The sequence below is a fragment of the Sceloporus undulatus genome, chromosome 1, assembly GCF_019175285.1.
Source record: "Sceloporus undulatus isolate JIND9_A2432 ecotype Alabama chromosome 1, SceUnd_v1.1, whole genome shotgun sequence".
Lineage (NCBI taxonomy): Eukaryota > Metazoa > Chordata > Lepidosauria > Squamata > Phrynosomatidae > Sceloporus > Sceloporus undulatus.
In genome coordinates, this window is record NC_056522.1 from 80341480 (window position 1) to 80357382 (window position 15903).

General features: G+C 38.2%; 1 protein-coding gene across 2 annotated transcripts in view; it reads left to right on the forward strand.

The window, feature by feature from the left end:
- The window catches only part of EZR (ezrin), a 50700-nt gene that overhangs the window by 26708 nt on the left and 8089 nt on the right, over positions 1-15903 (forward strand). For both annotated transcript variants that reach the window (XM_042479618.1, XM_042479628.1), the window contains exons 4-9: positions 2985-3080; positions 5962-6236; positions 7000-7083; positions 7567-7713; positions 12286-12382; positions 15158-15321. In XM_042479618.1, the coding sequence (XP_042335552.1) occupies positions 2985-3080; positions 5962-6236; positions 7000-7083; positions 7567-7713; positions 12286-12382; positions 15158-15321 (863 nt within the window). The remainder of the gene's footprint in view (positions 1-2984; positions 3081-5961; positions 6237-6999; positions 7084-7566; positions 7714-12285; positions 12383-15157; positions 15322-15903) is intronic.

Consider the following 15903-nt stretch of genomic DNA (forward strand, 5'->3'; position numbering starts at 1 on the left):
AATTTCGTAAGGCGGCGCATTCGTATCCCGGGGTACGAAAAAATCCAATTGAAAAAAACTGTTCCGGGTTACGAAGGTTATTTCGGGTTACGAAAGAAATTTTGGTGCTTTTCGGCGCTTTTTCGCACCAAATCGCGGCTTTTCCCCATTAGCGCCTATGGGGTTTCGGCTTGCGAAAGCCTTTCGGGTTACGAAAGTGGCGGCGGAACGAATTATTTTCGTAACCCGGGGTAACACTGTAGTGAATAATGATGGATAGTGAAGAACTATATACTGTATTCTTCTTCTCTGCCCTAGTATATTGCATTACTTCCTCAAAAGGAAGAACATTTTCAAAAGATCCCACCCTTACTAATCAATATACAACAGGTCACTTCTGCTAACAAGTTTGCCTTGATATTGGAGCCCATTCATACTATGCAATCATAGTATTATGGTTCCACTTCAGCTGCCATGGTTCCTCCTTGTGGAATCCTTCAGTTCAGTGAAGAGTGGAGTGGAGAGATGCAGAATGTGTTTGGACAGGCCTCAATCCCAAAAGGAAGATTATTTTTAAAATGATTGAGAATTGTCACTGTAGAAAAGGGACAAATCTTCAGGAAATTATGTTACAGCTGTGTACTTCTATGATATGTGTTTATAATTACATTGTCAGTTCAGTCAATGTTTTAAAAGCAATTATAGTGTTCATTAAAAGATTTATCAGATCTGGAAACAGACAGACAGCTCAAGGATCATTAATTGTGCTCATGTTGTTCTGGAGAATGGACTTAAATGGTCATGCAGAACATAAATTAACTTTAATTGGATTAATATTACTAAAACTAAAGTCTGTTATCTCTCTTGATTTCATAACAAAATCAGAACCACAAGAGTTTTCTAGAATTTTTCAATATAGTCGCCTTTCAGCTCTCATGGCCCTAAACTTGGGGCTGGGTGTGTTTTCAATATACAGATTTTTGACACAGTTTTTGTGTGAGAAAAAAATATCTGTTTCCATTTCTATTTTCTTGTAGACATATTTTCACCAAGTTTCAACACTGATTGCTTTAAAGGGTATTAAAGGATAATTCTTTAAAGAGTATTTGGTTATTAGAGCTTCAAAAGGGTATTAAACCTTCAAAACATCATTCTTTGACTATTCTGACTCTAGGGTTCTCTGTAAGGAAATTGTGCATGCGCACGCACACACCTACTCTATTTCTGTTAAAATTAATTTCTGTCCTCTGCTCTTGGCCTAAACCCAGTTTCTAGTTTCAAACAACATTGGATTCACTGAAGCAACTACTGAACTGTTAAGTCAAAAATACATACAATATATCCCTTTGGTTAAGTGATATTGCCTAGGTTGGGACCAGCAGTCATATTTGGGCTTTAGTCTGTAACTAACAGTAAAATACATGAAACATTTCTAGGTAAAATGCAGAATGTTAAGAAAATTGTATGTCTCTTTTAGAAGGGAGACCTTCGTCGTAGCCTATAGAGGCTTTTTGCTAGCAGAAAGTGGAAGCACGCACTTTTAAGGGGTTTTTTAAGCTGAACTTCCAGTGGGGAGCTAGTTAGAGCTAAAATGGGAGGACCTGCCCTAACTTATCAAGACACCATGGTTGATGCTTCAAAATTTGAGTGTGTTGTTGTTGTTAGCTGCAGTGGCCAGTTTCACATCAAAATTTCAACCTGAGTTTCCTAGAAATAAAAGTGGGGCCTGCCATAACTCATCAGGATATATATTTTTAAGGGCTATAAAACACAAAGACAGGTTTGTGAGGTGCTGCTGCTAGGCTTCCTGAAGATTAAAAAAAAAAAAAAGGGAATGGGAAAACAGGAGTCCCTATAGCAGTTTTTGTGGTATAATATAGAGCTGAGCAGTACCAGGTGCAATTTAGCTCGAAAGCAGGGGAAGGTTGTGCTTAATTCTTGACACAGGAAAACAAAAAACAGAGGCTAAGATATTGCTGAAGCTTTAAAAGAATGTGAAATGGGAGAAGGCTCCCTGAGGTACTCTGTTAAGATTCTTGTAGTTTTAAAAAAAAAAGGAGGGGGTTAGAAAGTCCCATATGCACCTCTGAGACATTATGTACAAACACAAGGCCTGCTCTGCTACTTCATTAGCTTTTGCAGAGAAGCTGCTTGCGGATTTTTTGGAAAGATTAATGAGATTGCTTCAATTACATTTTACGTTGCGTTCCCAGTACAGTAGTTACACTGAGCTATCAATCTCTTAAAACCTATGCCCAGTATTAATTATAATTACAGACAATTTTCATAGCATGGATGTAGAGAGTCTGTAGCTTTCCAGATATTCTGCTCCCACTCATATCAGTCTTTGCCCACATGACTATTGGGGCATTATGATGGGAGATGTAGAGCAACATTGGGAAGAATAACAGGGGCTGCTTCCTTTTCTCCACATCTTTCAAACAACTTTGCAGTTACTCTTAAGGGAGGCTTATTGTTCATAGACATGGATCCGATCCCAGTTGAGTGTTCCTTGGGCAAGACTCGGTTTCTTTTTCCACTTGTGTTTTTGCATCATGTTGCTAATGGAAGTACCTCCAGCATCAGTTGCTAAAAAAATATGTATTATTGTTGTTGTTTTTAAATCCATAAATACAGTTATAATTACCTGTTTGCCTTGACCCCAGTTTTGTGCACCAATTATTCTGCTGAGGCAGTACACACCTAAACAATATATCCTTTGCTCATCCTTTCAGACCAAGGTTTCCTTCTGTTACTTGTATTGGTGAAAATAAATAAATAAAGCATTATTGTTTTCTTACTTCATTCCTGATATGTTTCCCCATTTGAACTGGAATAATGTCTCTGCTTGGAATAGTTCCACCAAAGCTTGGTACTGAAGCCTTTATTTCACTGAGTGGATGGAGAGGTGATCAGTCTATTAAACTAGTCATTTGATAAGTCAACTGTAACAGAAGTTGTAAAGATTTTTTGACTACTGACATGAGCTCTTTGCTAATCCTCAGGTGGTCAAGACTATTGGATTGCGTGAAGTCTGGTACTTTGGTCTTCAGTATGTGGATAATAAAGGATTCCCAACCTGGCTGAAGCTTGACAAAAAGGTAAATCAAATTTAAAAGCAACTTCTATGCATGACCCTTAAATAAGGATATTTGTGTGCCCACATGCTGTGCTTGTAAACTTCCTAAATATTAATGAACTAAATCAAACAAAAATGGAACATACACTAAAATATCCACTTTCCCTTTAAAAGCTATCCCTGTTAGAGTTTAACAGTATCTTTAAATAATGTTTGGACTTGGACACTGACTGTGAAGACAAGAGGGGCCATGGTTGTGCACAGCTACCTTGCCCATATTCTGTTTGCACTTACAAACTGAATAGGACACAGAGATAACATTATTAAGTGGGTGGACTTGTCCAGTATTAGTCTGCAATGAAATGTTTAGGACAGAGGGCCATTTAAAGCAGAGCTGTCATTATGCTGTGTGGACCTCACCAGGTGACACCCTAAGGGAGGTGACATCACTGCTCCCCAAACATCTGCCTTTTGGCAGAAATGAACTGTGGTTTTTGACTGCATTACTTTAAAATGTTGAAGAGATGGTGTGAGTGGGGTGAGGTTTGGTGGGGAAAGAAAGGAGATGCCCAGATTTTAAAAATAAATAAATATTTTTCAATATTTTTAAAACAGAAATTAAAGTTATTATTCTTTTTTTTAATTAAAAATATCACATCTTACCAATTTTTCACTTTAGCCACATGCACCAATGTGCATATAAATATGTTTAGGTAGTGTTTATGATACTGAAATTTAAAGTTATAATTTAAATTTTGCTAATTGTTTATTATTTCAACTTTTTCATTACATTCAGTGATATATGGGAAATACAATTACAAAAAAATACAAAAAATGTGGTAAGGGAGGAGGTCAGTTGAGGGTCACACCATGAGTTATCATACCAGGTGACACCAACCCTAGTGACACTGATTTAAAGTGTCCTGTGTCAGAATCGACACTTTGAATTTTGCCTGGCCTAACCCTAGAGAGGCAGCTACATCAGGAGTTTGGGCCAATGTATCTAAATAGCTGTTCAAAGGCTATGTGTGTATATGTGCCTTCAAGTCACCTTTCAACATATGGCAACCCTATGAATTTCATAGGCTTTTCTTAGGCAAGGAATACTCAGAAGTGTTTTGCCAGTTTCTTCCCCTAAAATGTACCCTACAACACCTGGTGTTCATTGGTGGTCTCCATCCAAGTACTAACTAGAGCTGCACTGCTTAGCTTCCAAGATTAGACAGGATCCTGGTGCATTTAGGGTACTTAGAAATAAATATCTCTCAACAAAATGAAAAAAAGAGAAAAGTGCATTTGAATTGTTAAAGCACTCTTGTCATTAATGTGCCCTAGCAAACTGACTACTTATTTAATTTTGGTGAATCAGTACTGACAATCTGATCTCTTTGTACAGAGACTAGTCCTAGCATATTTTTGCGTACCCCAAACAGCTGGCTATTGTGTTTATTTCAATTAGCAGAACATCTCAACATATATTACGTAATCTTCTAAAGCCTTTGTAGGACTAGTTGCCAGGCTGTCTAGAATGGGCTGTTCTCATAGTTGAATTATAGTGTGAAGACTAATCTAGACATACTCCTTATTCTAAAGGTTTCATGGTGTGGGTGTGGTTTTTTTGTTTTTTTTTAAAGATAGCATAAACTTTTGTGTCATCATTCTGTATTTTATGGTGGCTGTTAAGGCTGATACTATGGTAAACAATGACACAAAACTATTTTACTGTAGCCTTCTCCTTAACAGTTAGAGATGCACAAAGGTACTGTTAATTTTTTTCAAAGGACGCTAGCAGGTCACATATTTTATTCTATAGATAGATATACAGTCAGCCCCCCCCCCCATATCTGTGGATTCTGCATCCACAGATCCAACCATCCTCAGCTTGAAAATATTTTTTTAAAAAATAAATTCCAAAAAAACATACCTTAATTTTGCCATTTTATATCAGGACCACGTGTGTGGGGGGGGGGGGGGGCTCGTATTCCCCCTTCCACCATTTTCAGGTCTCAGCTCAAGAGATCAGGAAAGAGCCATTGTATTCCCTATTACCATGTATGCATGTGAGAGCTGGACAGGCAAGAAAGAAGATAGGAGGAAAATCCATTCATTTGAGATGTGGTGCTTGAGAAGAGTGCTGAGGATTCCATGGACAGCCAAAAGGACAAACAAATGGGTCCTAGAGCAGATAAAGCCAGAAATATCCCTAGAAGCCAAGATGACCAGACTTAGACTGTCATACTTTGGACACATCGTGAGAAATAATGAATCATTGGAAAAGACAATGATGTTAGGAAAGATGGAGAGAAGTAGAAAGAGAGGAAGGCCACATGCTAGATGGATGGACTTTATTAAAGAGACCACAAATACAGTGGCCCCTTCCCTTATATGGACCCCTCCTCCTGTATAAGGGAAAACCGTGTATGCCCGAGAACCATTGAAAACAATGGGGTGTGTTCATGCAATGTGCACACCATGTGAATACATGCCATTGTTTTCCCTATGATGTAGCTTCAGCATAAGCTGAAAGCCATGTATGCCACACCCACATATGGTGCAATGTTATTGATAGCCATTAGAGACATACAATAGTCAAAGTCAGGAGGAAGAAAAAATCAACAGATAATTTACTTGAAAGTGGGATTTCTGAGCAAAATAGTTTTTCTGCCTAAGTGAATCATTGATCATCTGCTGATCAGAAGGAAAACTGATATTTGGGAAATTATACAAACAGAGAACTCTTGCCTTCAAACATAGAGAAGATGCATGGTTAGAATGTCTGAGGTGAATCTGCACAATTTAGAAGATAAAAAAATAACCTTTATGTGAAATAAATTGCATTGTGTGTTCAACAAGCTTTTATTTCCTGCTGTTGCTTCTTCCTTCCCCCCTTCCACCATTTTCAGGTCTCAGCTCAAGAGGTCAGGAAAGAGAACCCACTGCAGTTCAAATTCCGTGCCAAGTTTTTTCCTGAAGATGTAGCTGAAGAGCTGATCCAGGACATTACGCAAAAGCTATTCTTCCTGCAGGTGAAGGAAGGCATCCTCAGTGACGAGATCTACTGCCCACCTGAAACTGCAGTCCTCCTTGGGTCATATGCTGTGCAAGCTAAATTTGGGGACTATAATAAAGAATTACACAAGGCTGGATATCTCAGTTCTGAACGCCTAATTCCCCAGCGGTAAGAACTTGTATTTACAGAATTCTAAGACCATTCAGGTCTCTAGAATCTATCTTTAAAACTGGATATGTGGAAGTTTGTAATTAACCCTCAATTCATTTTGTTGTGGTGCTTGTTACAAAGTTAGTCTGCAGTGTGTCTCTTTAAGAAATTCAAATATTTAGAATGTAGTACAAATGAGTGGCCACCAAAACACAGGAATATTTGTATGGGAGTCACTTGTACAAGGAAGACCTCCTTTTTAGTCTCTAGCTGTAGAGTGCTAATAGTTTCTGTGACGCATCCCTACCACTTACCTTCGAGTTAGAAATCTGCAGATTTCACAATCAAGTGCACAACCTCTATAGACAAATCATGCAAATTTACATTATTGCTGCCTAATGCATACCAGTTTCCATTCTGGGTCTGTAATTTATGATATTTAGAGCTTCTTGATCCAGAACTCATCAGTCTGAGTTTTGTACATGTGCAGACCCTTCCTTATTCATGCTGGATTTTACTTGTCCAAGATGGATTTTCAATCTTGTGGTTTTGGACATGCACCTACCAGTACTTTCTTTTACTAGAGGAGCATTGAAATGGGGTTGTGTGCAAGAGTGTGGTCAAGCTTAGTCTTGACAACAAAAAAAGAGTATGAAGGACATCTCTTTTCATCATGCAGACTTATTTTGGTAAGTCTGAAGACTGAAAAAAATAACCTTTTAAATATTGCTATAAAGGAGGAGTTATAAATTCCATAATATCTGTTTTCTTCATTTGGTAGAGTAATGGACCAACATAAACTCTCAAGAGAACAGTGGGAAGAACGGATCCAAGTGTGGCATGCTGAACATGGTGGGATGCTCAAGTGAGTAATGGTTTCATGTTTCCCTTAACATTTTAAGCATCTTTGTATTAAGCTTTTCTAAGCTTTTTAAAAGGTATTTGCAGGATCCATACATTTTACAGTCTTCATTTCACACCCAGATTTTAGGTGAGTGCTAAGCAGGTGATGCTTGCTTCCAAATGTTATTAAGCTATCTCTTGTTCTCTGGTGTCCTCTGCATTGATTCTATAGAATGGACAGTTGATAAATATAGACATTCCAGTATTATGCTTGTTGTGTACATGGAGTGCAATATGACTAGCTGCAAGTTTTGAAATATCTTGAAAGTACCTTGGCAGGAGAGACATTAGAAATGGGAATATGAACAAGAAATGAGTAAAACAGTGGCCATTCTGTAGTTAGGTTAAATTGTTGTGTGTTTTTACATACTTTCTGCTAGCCCAATAAGTGTCTTAGAAATGTCTGCTGATACTTTCTATGTATGATTTCTCTGTGGACAACTAGAGAGAATGCCATGCTGGAATACTTGAAGATTGCCCAGGACTTAGAGATGTATGGAATCAACTACTTTGAAATTAAGAACAAGAAAGGGACAGATCTCTGGCTGGGAGTAGATGCCCTTGGGCTGAACATTTATGAGAAGGACGACAAGTAAGTTGAGGTTTTATTTCCTCTTTGATTAAGCTGAAGAGTTGGTGCTAATGCCAAATAAATTTTCTTAATTATCTGTATTCTGTATTTTTATAGCATTCTTATCAGAGCAAGTCACCTTGCCATTCAGAATAAGTTCTGCATGCAGTTGTACCAGGACACACGTGGCATCAAAGTGACTTGCCTTTGCCTATCTTGAAGCTATGACCTCTTTTCCATTTAACATGTCTACCAACTACTGCTTTAGAAGGGCAAGCAGGGGTCAAATGGAAGAATCTTATGAAGTGGGAAAGAAAGTATGGATCAGATAGGCCATGGGGTCCATTTTTCTTGCCAAAACTTATTTACACATGTGAGATGAATGATTTCTAATCCATCCCCAGTGGATATTTATGAAATGTCATACCTGAGGTAGAGGAGTATGTGCTGAGCCATGAAAAACTGGGACTTTGATTTCTGAACCAAAGGATGATGTAGAATATACCTGAGTGGTCTGAACAACCAGCCTCTTGCCACCGCTTCCTTAACCAGCATGCGGTCTACAGATGAAGTACATCAAGATTCCCTGAACACGCAGCTGTTACATAGAAGTTAGGAATTACAACCAGTGTAGGCAGTATGCTTAATTTGTAAGGATAGCCCTAAATTTTAGTACTTTCCATTGAGACTCTTTCTATGCTGTGAACCATGTGTGTCCATCAGTTCTTAGCTGGCCAAATTGGGGTTAATCTGGAAGCTAATTAGATTGAGTCCCATGGTGTCAAGAGATCTGCAATCAATCTTTTTCAGTAGGTAGCTGCTGGATCTCTTAATTATGGAGGAGAGCTAGGTAAGAGCAGGTTGTAGTCAGGAAGTGGGGGAGATGAAATGTAATGAGAACAGAAACCAAAAATACTTCACCCTGTTTCTGTTCATATACATGTTTGCTTAGAACAGAAAGGAAGTGCATTATTGAAAGCAAAGATGTTTAAAGGTAATATTAAATACGGAGCATGCTTGAAATGGAGCCAATTATAAACCTTATAACCAAACACACTGGAGATGTACAAGTGGCCTGTAAGGGCTGGAAAAGAGTAGGCTAGGTATTGATATTTGTGTTGATCAAAATTAGGTTAAGACCACAAAGTAAGAGCAGTCCCTCACTCGCCCACAATGCTGTTGCATGCCATCACCCAGAAAACAAGGAGTGTCACTCTGGGTATTGCATGAGTGAAACTGCTTCTAATTTCTTGCACGACAGGCCTCTTTGTGTAGCTATAGTCATGCAAACAGGTTTTGCAAGCTGAATAAAGCCTGGGGAAAGGAACCTTTGCCTCTGAAGGAGAAGTGGGGGATGGGCAGACATGCACAAACAAATTAATAATTCATAATCTTTTAAACCTGAAATTAACAGGATTTCCCACACACCTATTTATATCATTAGAATAAATGGAATTAAAAGCACAAAGAGAATGGCAGAGTGAGAATACCAATGGTTAATAGCAGAATTTAACAATGCCCCACTTTTCACAGTGAAAACAAGTTCTGGTTCTCCTATACTTGTTTCTTGTGCCATTGTTTTAAAATGGTGGATAGTGGATTGAGATTAAAATGTAATTTTAGGTATAATTTAATAAATTATATTTTCCACACAAGACAGATCCTTTGGTTAAACTAGATATATTTTCCTGTAATATTTCCTGTTGGTAATATTAGAATTCCAAATTAGGTATAGAAAACAATGAACACTTTGAAAACTTTTAAGAGATGTCCTGTATATAAGTTAAATGTTTATTAACTTCTTCAGTAGATATTAATAGTTTTGCCTGTATTTTGAAGCTGAAATGGTAGTAATTTGCCATTAAAATTTGCAGAATTTTTAACATGAATGAAATCTACACATAAATGGTGGACAGGGCATGATTAAATTGCTGAAAAGAGAGTTTCTTTGAATGCTTTCTAGTCAATAATATTTGAAACAGTAAGAGAGGTGAGACCACAGGGAAAGTGAGGGGAAAAACCTAATATATTTAGTCCAGTAGTTAGTATAAGTGTACCTGATCTATAGAATTATTAAAGTTAAGTAAGTGTTGGATTTCAAGTGACTTGATCATTTCTTGCCAGCTATTTGAGTATTTGACCCTTGTCCTTCTTGGCTTATTATATTCAGTAAGGAGGGGACGCCAGGCTGGATCCACAGAGTTGTAAATTCAGCTCTAGTATCTCCAATGAAACTGATTTTCCAGATCAATCTAATCTGAATTTAGGCCTGAATTTTTGAAAATGACCTGCCTTTACTGTCCTGTGAAATGCCTTGGGAGACCCTGTTGATTCTGTTTGCTCACCAGATTTTGATACCATGATCAAGATAGGCTTTCTGAGCTATGATGTGGGAACACTGTATTTCATTGGTCCCTGCTAGGATGACCAATTCAAGAATGTGCTGTTTGGGGATTATTGCTCTGATCCACAGGACTTGGCATTTGCTCCCTGTGCTTTTTGATGTCTATGTAACCACTATGAGACCTAGAAATGTATGGTGAGGTGTCATCAGTATCCAAGATGACTCAGAGTTCTGCCTCTTCATTAAACTCAGGTGAAGGAGCTAAATCACTAAACCAGGGTTGGACAGAGCACAGTAATGGACTGGATGAGACTCCATGATATGAGATTTAACCTGCACAAGATGGAGTTCTTGTATGTGGCTCATTTTGAAAAACTAACTGATATTCACCATGTACTGGAAGAGGCTATCTCCCCACTCCCTTGGGCCTAGTTTATGGCAAGGCACATAAATCTATAATTGTTTCTAGAGGCACAGGTAGCCTTTGGCTTGGAGCATCATTTAGCAACTTAACCTGATGTATCGGTATTAATAGAATGGGCAGGAATCTGTCTTCTCCATCCTGGTTCAGCCAAAGACAATGGAATGTAGAGAAAGTGGGGATGGAGCAAAGGAGGAAGAAAAGGATGGAGTGAGTGGTCTGATTAAAAAAAGAGGGGGTTGGTAAGTTGGGAGAAGACAGATAGCAAGCTTTTCAACCTTTTTATCCTGGAGGAGCCATCCCTTAAAATAATTTTCAGGTCTCAGGAAATGCTGCATAAAATTATTACATCTGCACTTCAAAAAAAAAAACTCCTCAATCACAATCTCACAATCCTGGTGGAGAAACCCTGGCTGATAGCATAAAGAGCTAAGAGTTTATGGAAAAAGGCTGTGTGATACAAATTGAAAGTGAATCTACTATGAGAATGTTAGATTTGGAAAGAGGTCCTGTAAAAAATACCCTCCTCCTCCTTTTCCTTTGTTAATCCACTCCCTGGAACTTTATGTACAGATGACTTAACAGGTCCTGGCAAGGTTATATTATCAACAATGCAATTGGAAGAAATGCACCAGGGCCCTAAGTGACTAGGGGCTGCATGATCCTTCTGGCACTAGATGCACACAAACCAACACAAACACACACAAACATATGTTTCTGCTGTTGTGATATTGTCAGGAGAGAACTGCTTCTGGGGAAAGGAATGAAGACCTCTTACCCTTTCCCGTCACCACTCCCTTCTCCTTCTGTGTTCATGTCTTTTTAGATTGTAAGCCCGAGGGCAGGGAATCGTCTAACTAAAAGATTGTATGTACAGCGCTGTGTAAATTTACAGCGCTTCATAAATAAAGGTTAATAATAATAATAAATAATAATCTCTTCCCAGCTACTGTAGGGTGGAAGGTAATGTTTACTCTACACTAGCCCTATTCTCCAGCTGTGGAACAAGTAAACATTCAGGCAGTGTACTGGTAATACTGCTCTCAGACTCTGGCTTGGATCATACCATCTGGGACTCAGGCAGCAAGGGTGCCCAGAGCTACCTGCTGCCTTGGTTCTGAAAGGGGAACTACCACACATGAACAAAGGGGTCCTTCTGAAGCCTTTGAAACTGCTTTACACCCCCATCCTCATTAATCCAGCCATAGGTCTTTGCCACATAAATAGAGAGACATGGGGACATACACACCTGTATAGATATGTTTCTGAAGTCACCTTATTAACATTTAGACCACTTATTAATGGAAATGGAAAAAGTGGGACAGCCTGCTCCTGTATAAGAAAGAAGCATTCTGGGGACTTGTCCTTGCAATTGTTTTGTTTGTTTTCTTGTTGCATTTATCATGATGTGTTGTGAGAGTCTGCATTTGCAAATGGTCAGGAAGTCAAGATGGCAAGACTGCTAGATGGCATTGCTCAGTATGATTGTATTATGTCAGCAGTCTGCCTTCTGTTCTGGCAGCCACTTCCTTTCCAGAATCAGTTATATGCATGCATGCGTGTGCATTTTAATGTACAGAATTCATAGGACTCTTTTTATCAGATGTTCTGAAAGCCAAATAAATAAGTGTTTGCACCAGAAATAGCTTCTTTTACTGCAGATTACCCAGAGATATGTCAGCACATCCAGATCTCCTGCTTACCCCTGCTGTAGAGATCTGGCACTTCAGAGCTGTTAGCATAGTTTGAATAAAAACAAATTTCATGCACCAACAGTTTCTTTCATTAAATGTATTTATATATTTATACATTAAATTCTTTTTTCTAGATTAACCCCTAAAATTGGCTTTCCTTGGAGTGAGATCAGAAACATCTCTTTCAATGACAAGAAGTTTGTTATAAAGCCAATTGACAAGAAAGCACCAGTGAGTATAAGTGATGAGCATTCTTTCTGAACTGAGAAGATTAACCTGTGCATTTATTTTAATGCTAACTTCATAATGTTAGTAAACAATGTTTCCCATTATCCTATAGGTCAGCAGAATCTTTATTTAGACTGTGGAATGTAAGAGAATATTATAGAAAAGACTTACTTGTTAATTTGTTTTTCACTGTCTCTAGAGTGTTCTTGAAACACTTAAAAATAGCCTTTGTGACTTTATCTCGTATATATTCTTCAGGGACCAGAAGGCAATTCCTCATTAATCCTTCCAAGCAACAAGCTAATGAACTATTCTCTGTATCTGAAGGAAAGATTTCCCACAAAACTTCCACGTCTAGTTTTTCCAAATAATTTGTATTTCCAAATCGCTTTTTATCACTGATGCTTTTGCAGTTGAGTATGGAATTTTTTAAGTGACTGCTGCAGACTTGTAAATACAAGCATCCTCAAGGCATTTGTGGAGGTGGGGTCTGTTGTTTCATTTGCTCAGAGTGAGGAGCTCTGAATGTAATCTTTGAACAAATGCTGGAATGACTGGTAGAAAACGGATCTCTTTCGGCAGGCATTCCCAAATTGATCTCGGAATGTTCACTCTCCAGTTGAGAACTGTCGTTTTTAATGGTATTTTAAGGTGGGAGGGAGATAGAGAATTGGATTTTATATGTTTTGCTATGTTTTTTACTCATGGTTTGTTGTGTTTATTTTTATTATTCTTATGTTTGTTGTTACCCGCCTCGATCCAATACAGGGAGAGGCGGGATACTTATTATTATTATTATTATTATTATTATTATTATTATTAGTGAACCAGAGTGAGGACTTTATCAGACATACTGACCATCCAAATGATGTCCCTTCAACAGGAGGTCCATATTGAAAGGTTTTATTTCCATGAGATAAATTGTGTTGGTGATGGACACTGGTTTAACAAAGTTCAGAACACTATCTTCTTTTTCATGGATGTATAACCTGCTCATACCTGAAAACAGATTGTGGAATTACATATATTCAGGAAAAGCATAGCTTTTCTCCTACCAGTGTCCTATAAAGACCTGGAACATTCTTTCACTGCAGAAACATGTAAAGGATTTTTACAGAAATCAGCTTGGCCTAGTAAAAAGCATTGTTGTCTATAGTTTATATGCTTCTGTTTCACACTATAAATCACCAGTGGAGCTTTGGATTCAGATTTGGTCTGCTTCACTTTGGATGTTTTCTAAAGTTGTCCACATCTGCCTGATTCAATTTGGGATTTATTCAGATCCAAAATACTCCTCTACTATAGACACTGGATTCCCAAAAATTCTGAAAACCTTATTCCTTTTGTGTAGTGCTTTGGGAGGATAAAAGAGATGCCTTATTTAGCTAATAAAAAACTGAACATTGTTTAAGGACTAAAAGTGAGCCAGTGCAGGAATATTAATTGTACTAGGAAGTTTGGCTTTCAGTCCTATATCATAAACTTACTGAATAGCCTTGGGCAAGTCATTGTTTATTTCAGTCTAAACTACTTCATATGGTTGCTGTAAGGATAACTTCATATCCATCACTGTGAGCTCCTGATACAGAACTATAAATAAGAAGATAATGCAGTTTTGCACTTCATAGAAATCTGGTTGGCAAAATGCAGGTTTATTCTGGCAGCAACTAATGCCTAGTTTATTCAAGTGTAAAGCAGAGTAATAGGTGTAAAGCAGATTGTTGCAGAACAACCTGAGACTGACCATAGCAATAGCAAGTACATTTCTATACTATTTACCACTGTACTAAGAAGTTTACAAAATATAGGCTAATTGCCCCCAACAAGCTGGGTACTCATTTTAGCAACCTGCAGAAGGATGCCAAGCTGAGTTGACCCCGAGCCCCTGGCTGGTATTGAATTCACATTGTGATCTGTGAGTGAGTGGCTGCAGGACATGCATTTAACCACTGTGCCACCATCAAGTGCATTAAGTAATAAATATCTTATGAAGCCACCCACCATCACCACACCATAAAAAGATCTAAGAGTTAAGAGTTGGAGGTAAAACAAAAACACATCACATTGTGCAGAAGCATTATTTATCATGTTGCTATATAATATATAGTCACATACAGAGTGACAGCTTTGTTTTCTGCCATCATATGAATTGCTGATGCCAGTTTTCTGAAGTTTCATCTTCTTCTGGCTCTGTAAGTGGTGATAGTACCACTTTACTGGTGCAGCATGCCCCTTGAGGAAGATTAGTCACATCTGTTGGCAGTTGTGAAAACTGCTGAGTATCCTAAATATTAATTAGAGCATTATTGGAAAAAATTGGTCTATAAACACTTCTGTTATTCCAATTTTCTTCTATAATAGCTTCAAAATCTAATCTTTTGTTTGTACAGTTTTTCTTCTCTCCTTCAGTCCTTGGTGCTCAGATCTCTTAAATATTTGATACCTTCCACTGCTTACTTTCAAACCTAGTCACATATGAACATTTCAGAGAATGATTTTAAGGAAGTGGTGTTATGGCATTTACTGAAAAGATCAGATTGAAGAATTATTAATGCATTTAAGCTGTTGAAATAAACATTCATAGACATGTTACAGGAAAAGAACAAGAGCCTCATACAATTAAACACATAAATCACTGTTAATGTGTTACTACCTGGATTTTCCATTACAAAGAACTAAGGACCAAGTGAGTGGACTAGAAAAGCTGCAAGATAAGAATACTTATGCCTATGCACTTTCTGACCTGTTCATTGTACATCTTGTTTTTTTTCTGTGTAGGACTTTGTGTTTTATGCCCCTCGTCTAAGAATTAACAAGAGAATCCTGCAGCTGTGCATGGGAAATCATGAGCTGTACATGCGCCGTAGGAAACCTGATACCATTGAGGTCCAACAGATGAAAGCCCAGGCCCGTGAAGAGAAGCACCAGAAACAGCTGGAAAGGTATGGGGGTGGCAGGAAAGTAATGTCCAACTGAATGAAGAAAGTGGCTGGACTTAAGTCTGTTGCCCAGCAAAAGTTGGAACAGATGGAGATTGCTGACTCTGGTAAAATGGCACAAAAGCATGTTTAGGAGTCAAGAAAAATCATTGAACTGCCACAGTTGGTTTTCTTACTACATGTATGTGGTTACATACATGCACACACATTGAACCTAAGAAGAGTAGCATAATGTAAATGTTACTGCAACATTAAAATTTCTTTAGTATTAGCATGGCAAGTCTGACCACGATAAATTTAAACTAAATCCTTGGGGGAGTTGGAGATGCTAACTCAAACATCAATCCAGAGGCAAGCCCAAAGGCAAACATCAGCCCAAACATAAGGAGGAGAAGCAGTGGGAAAGAATGGGATCCACAGAAAAACTGACAGTAAATTAATAGGTTAAGACAAACAAAGATAACTATACACAAATGCACAGAGTTTGGGAAACAAGGAAGATGAGTTTGAAGTCCTAGTGCAGAAAAGTAAATATGACTTCACAGGCACAACAGAGACCTGGTGGGATGACTCCCATGATTGGAC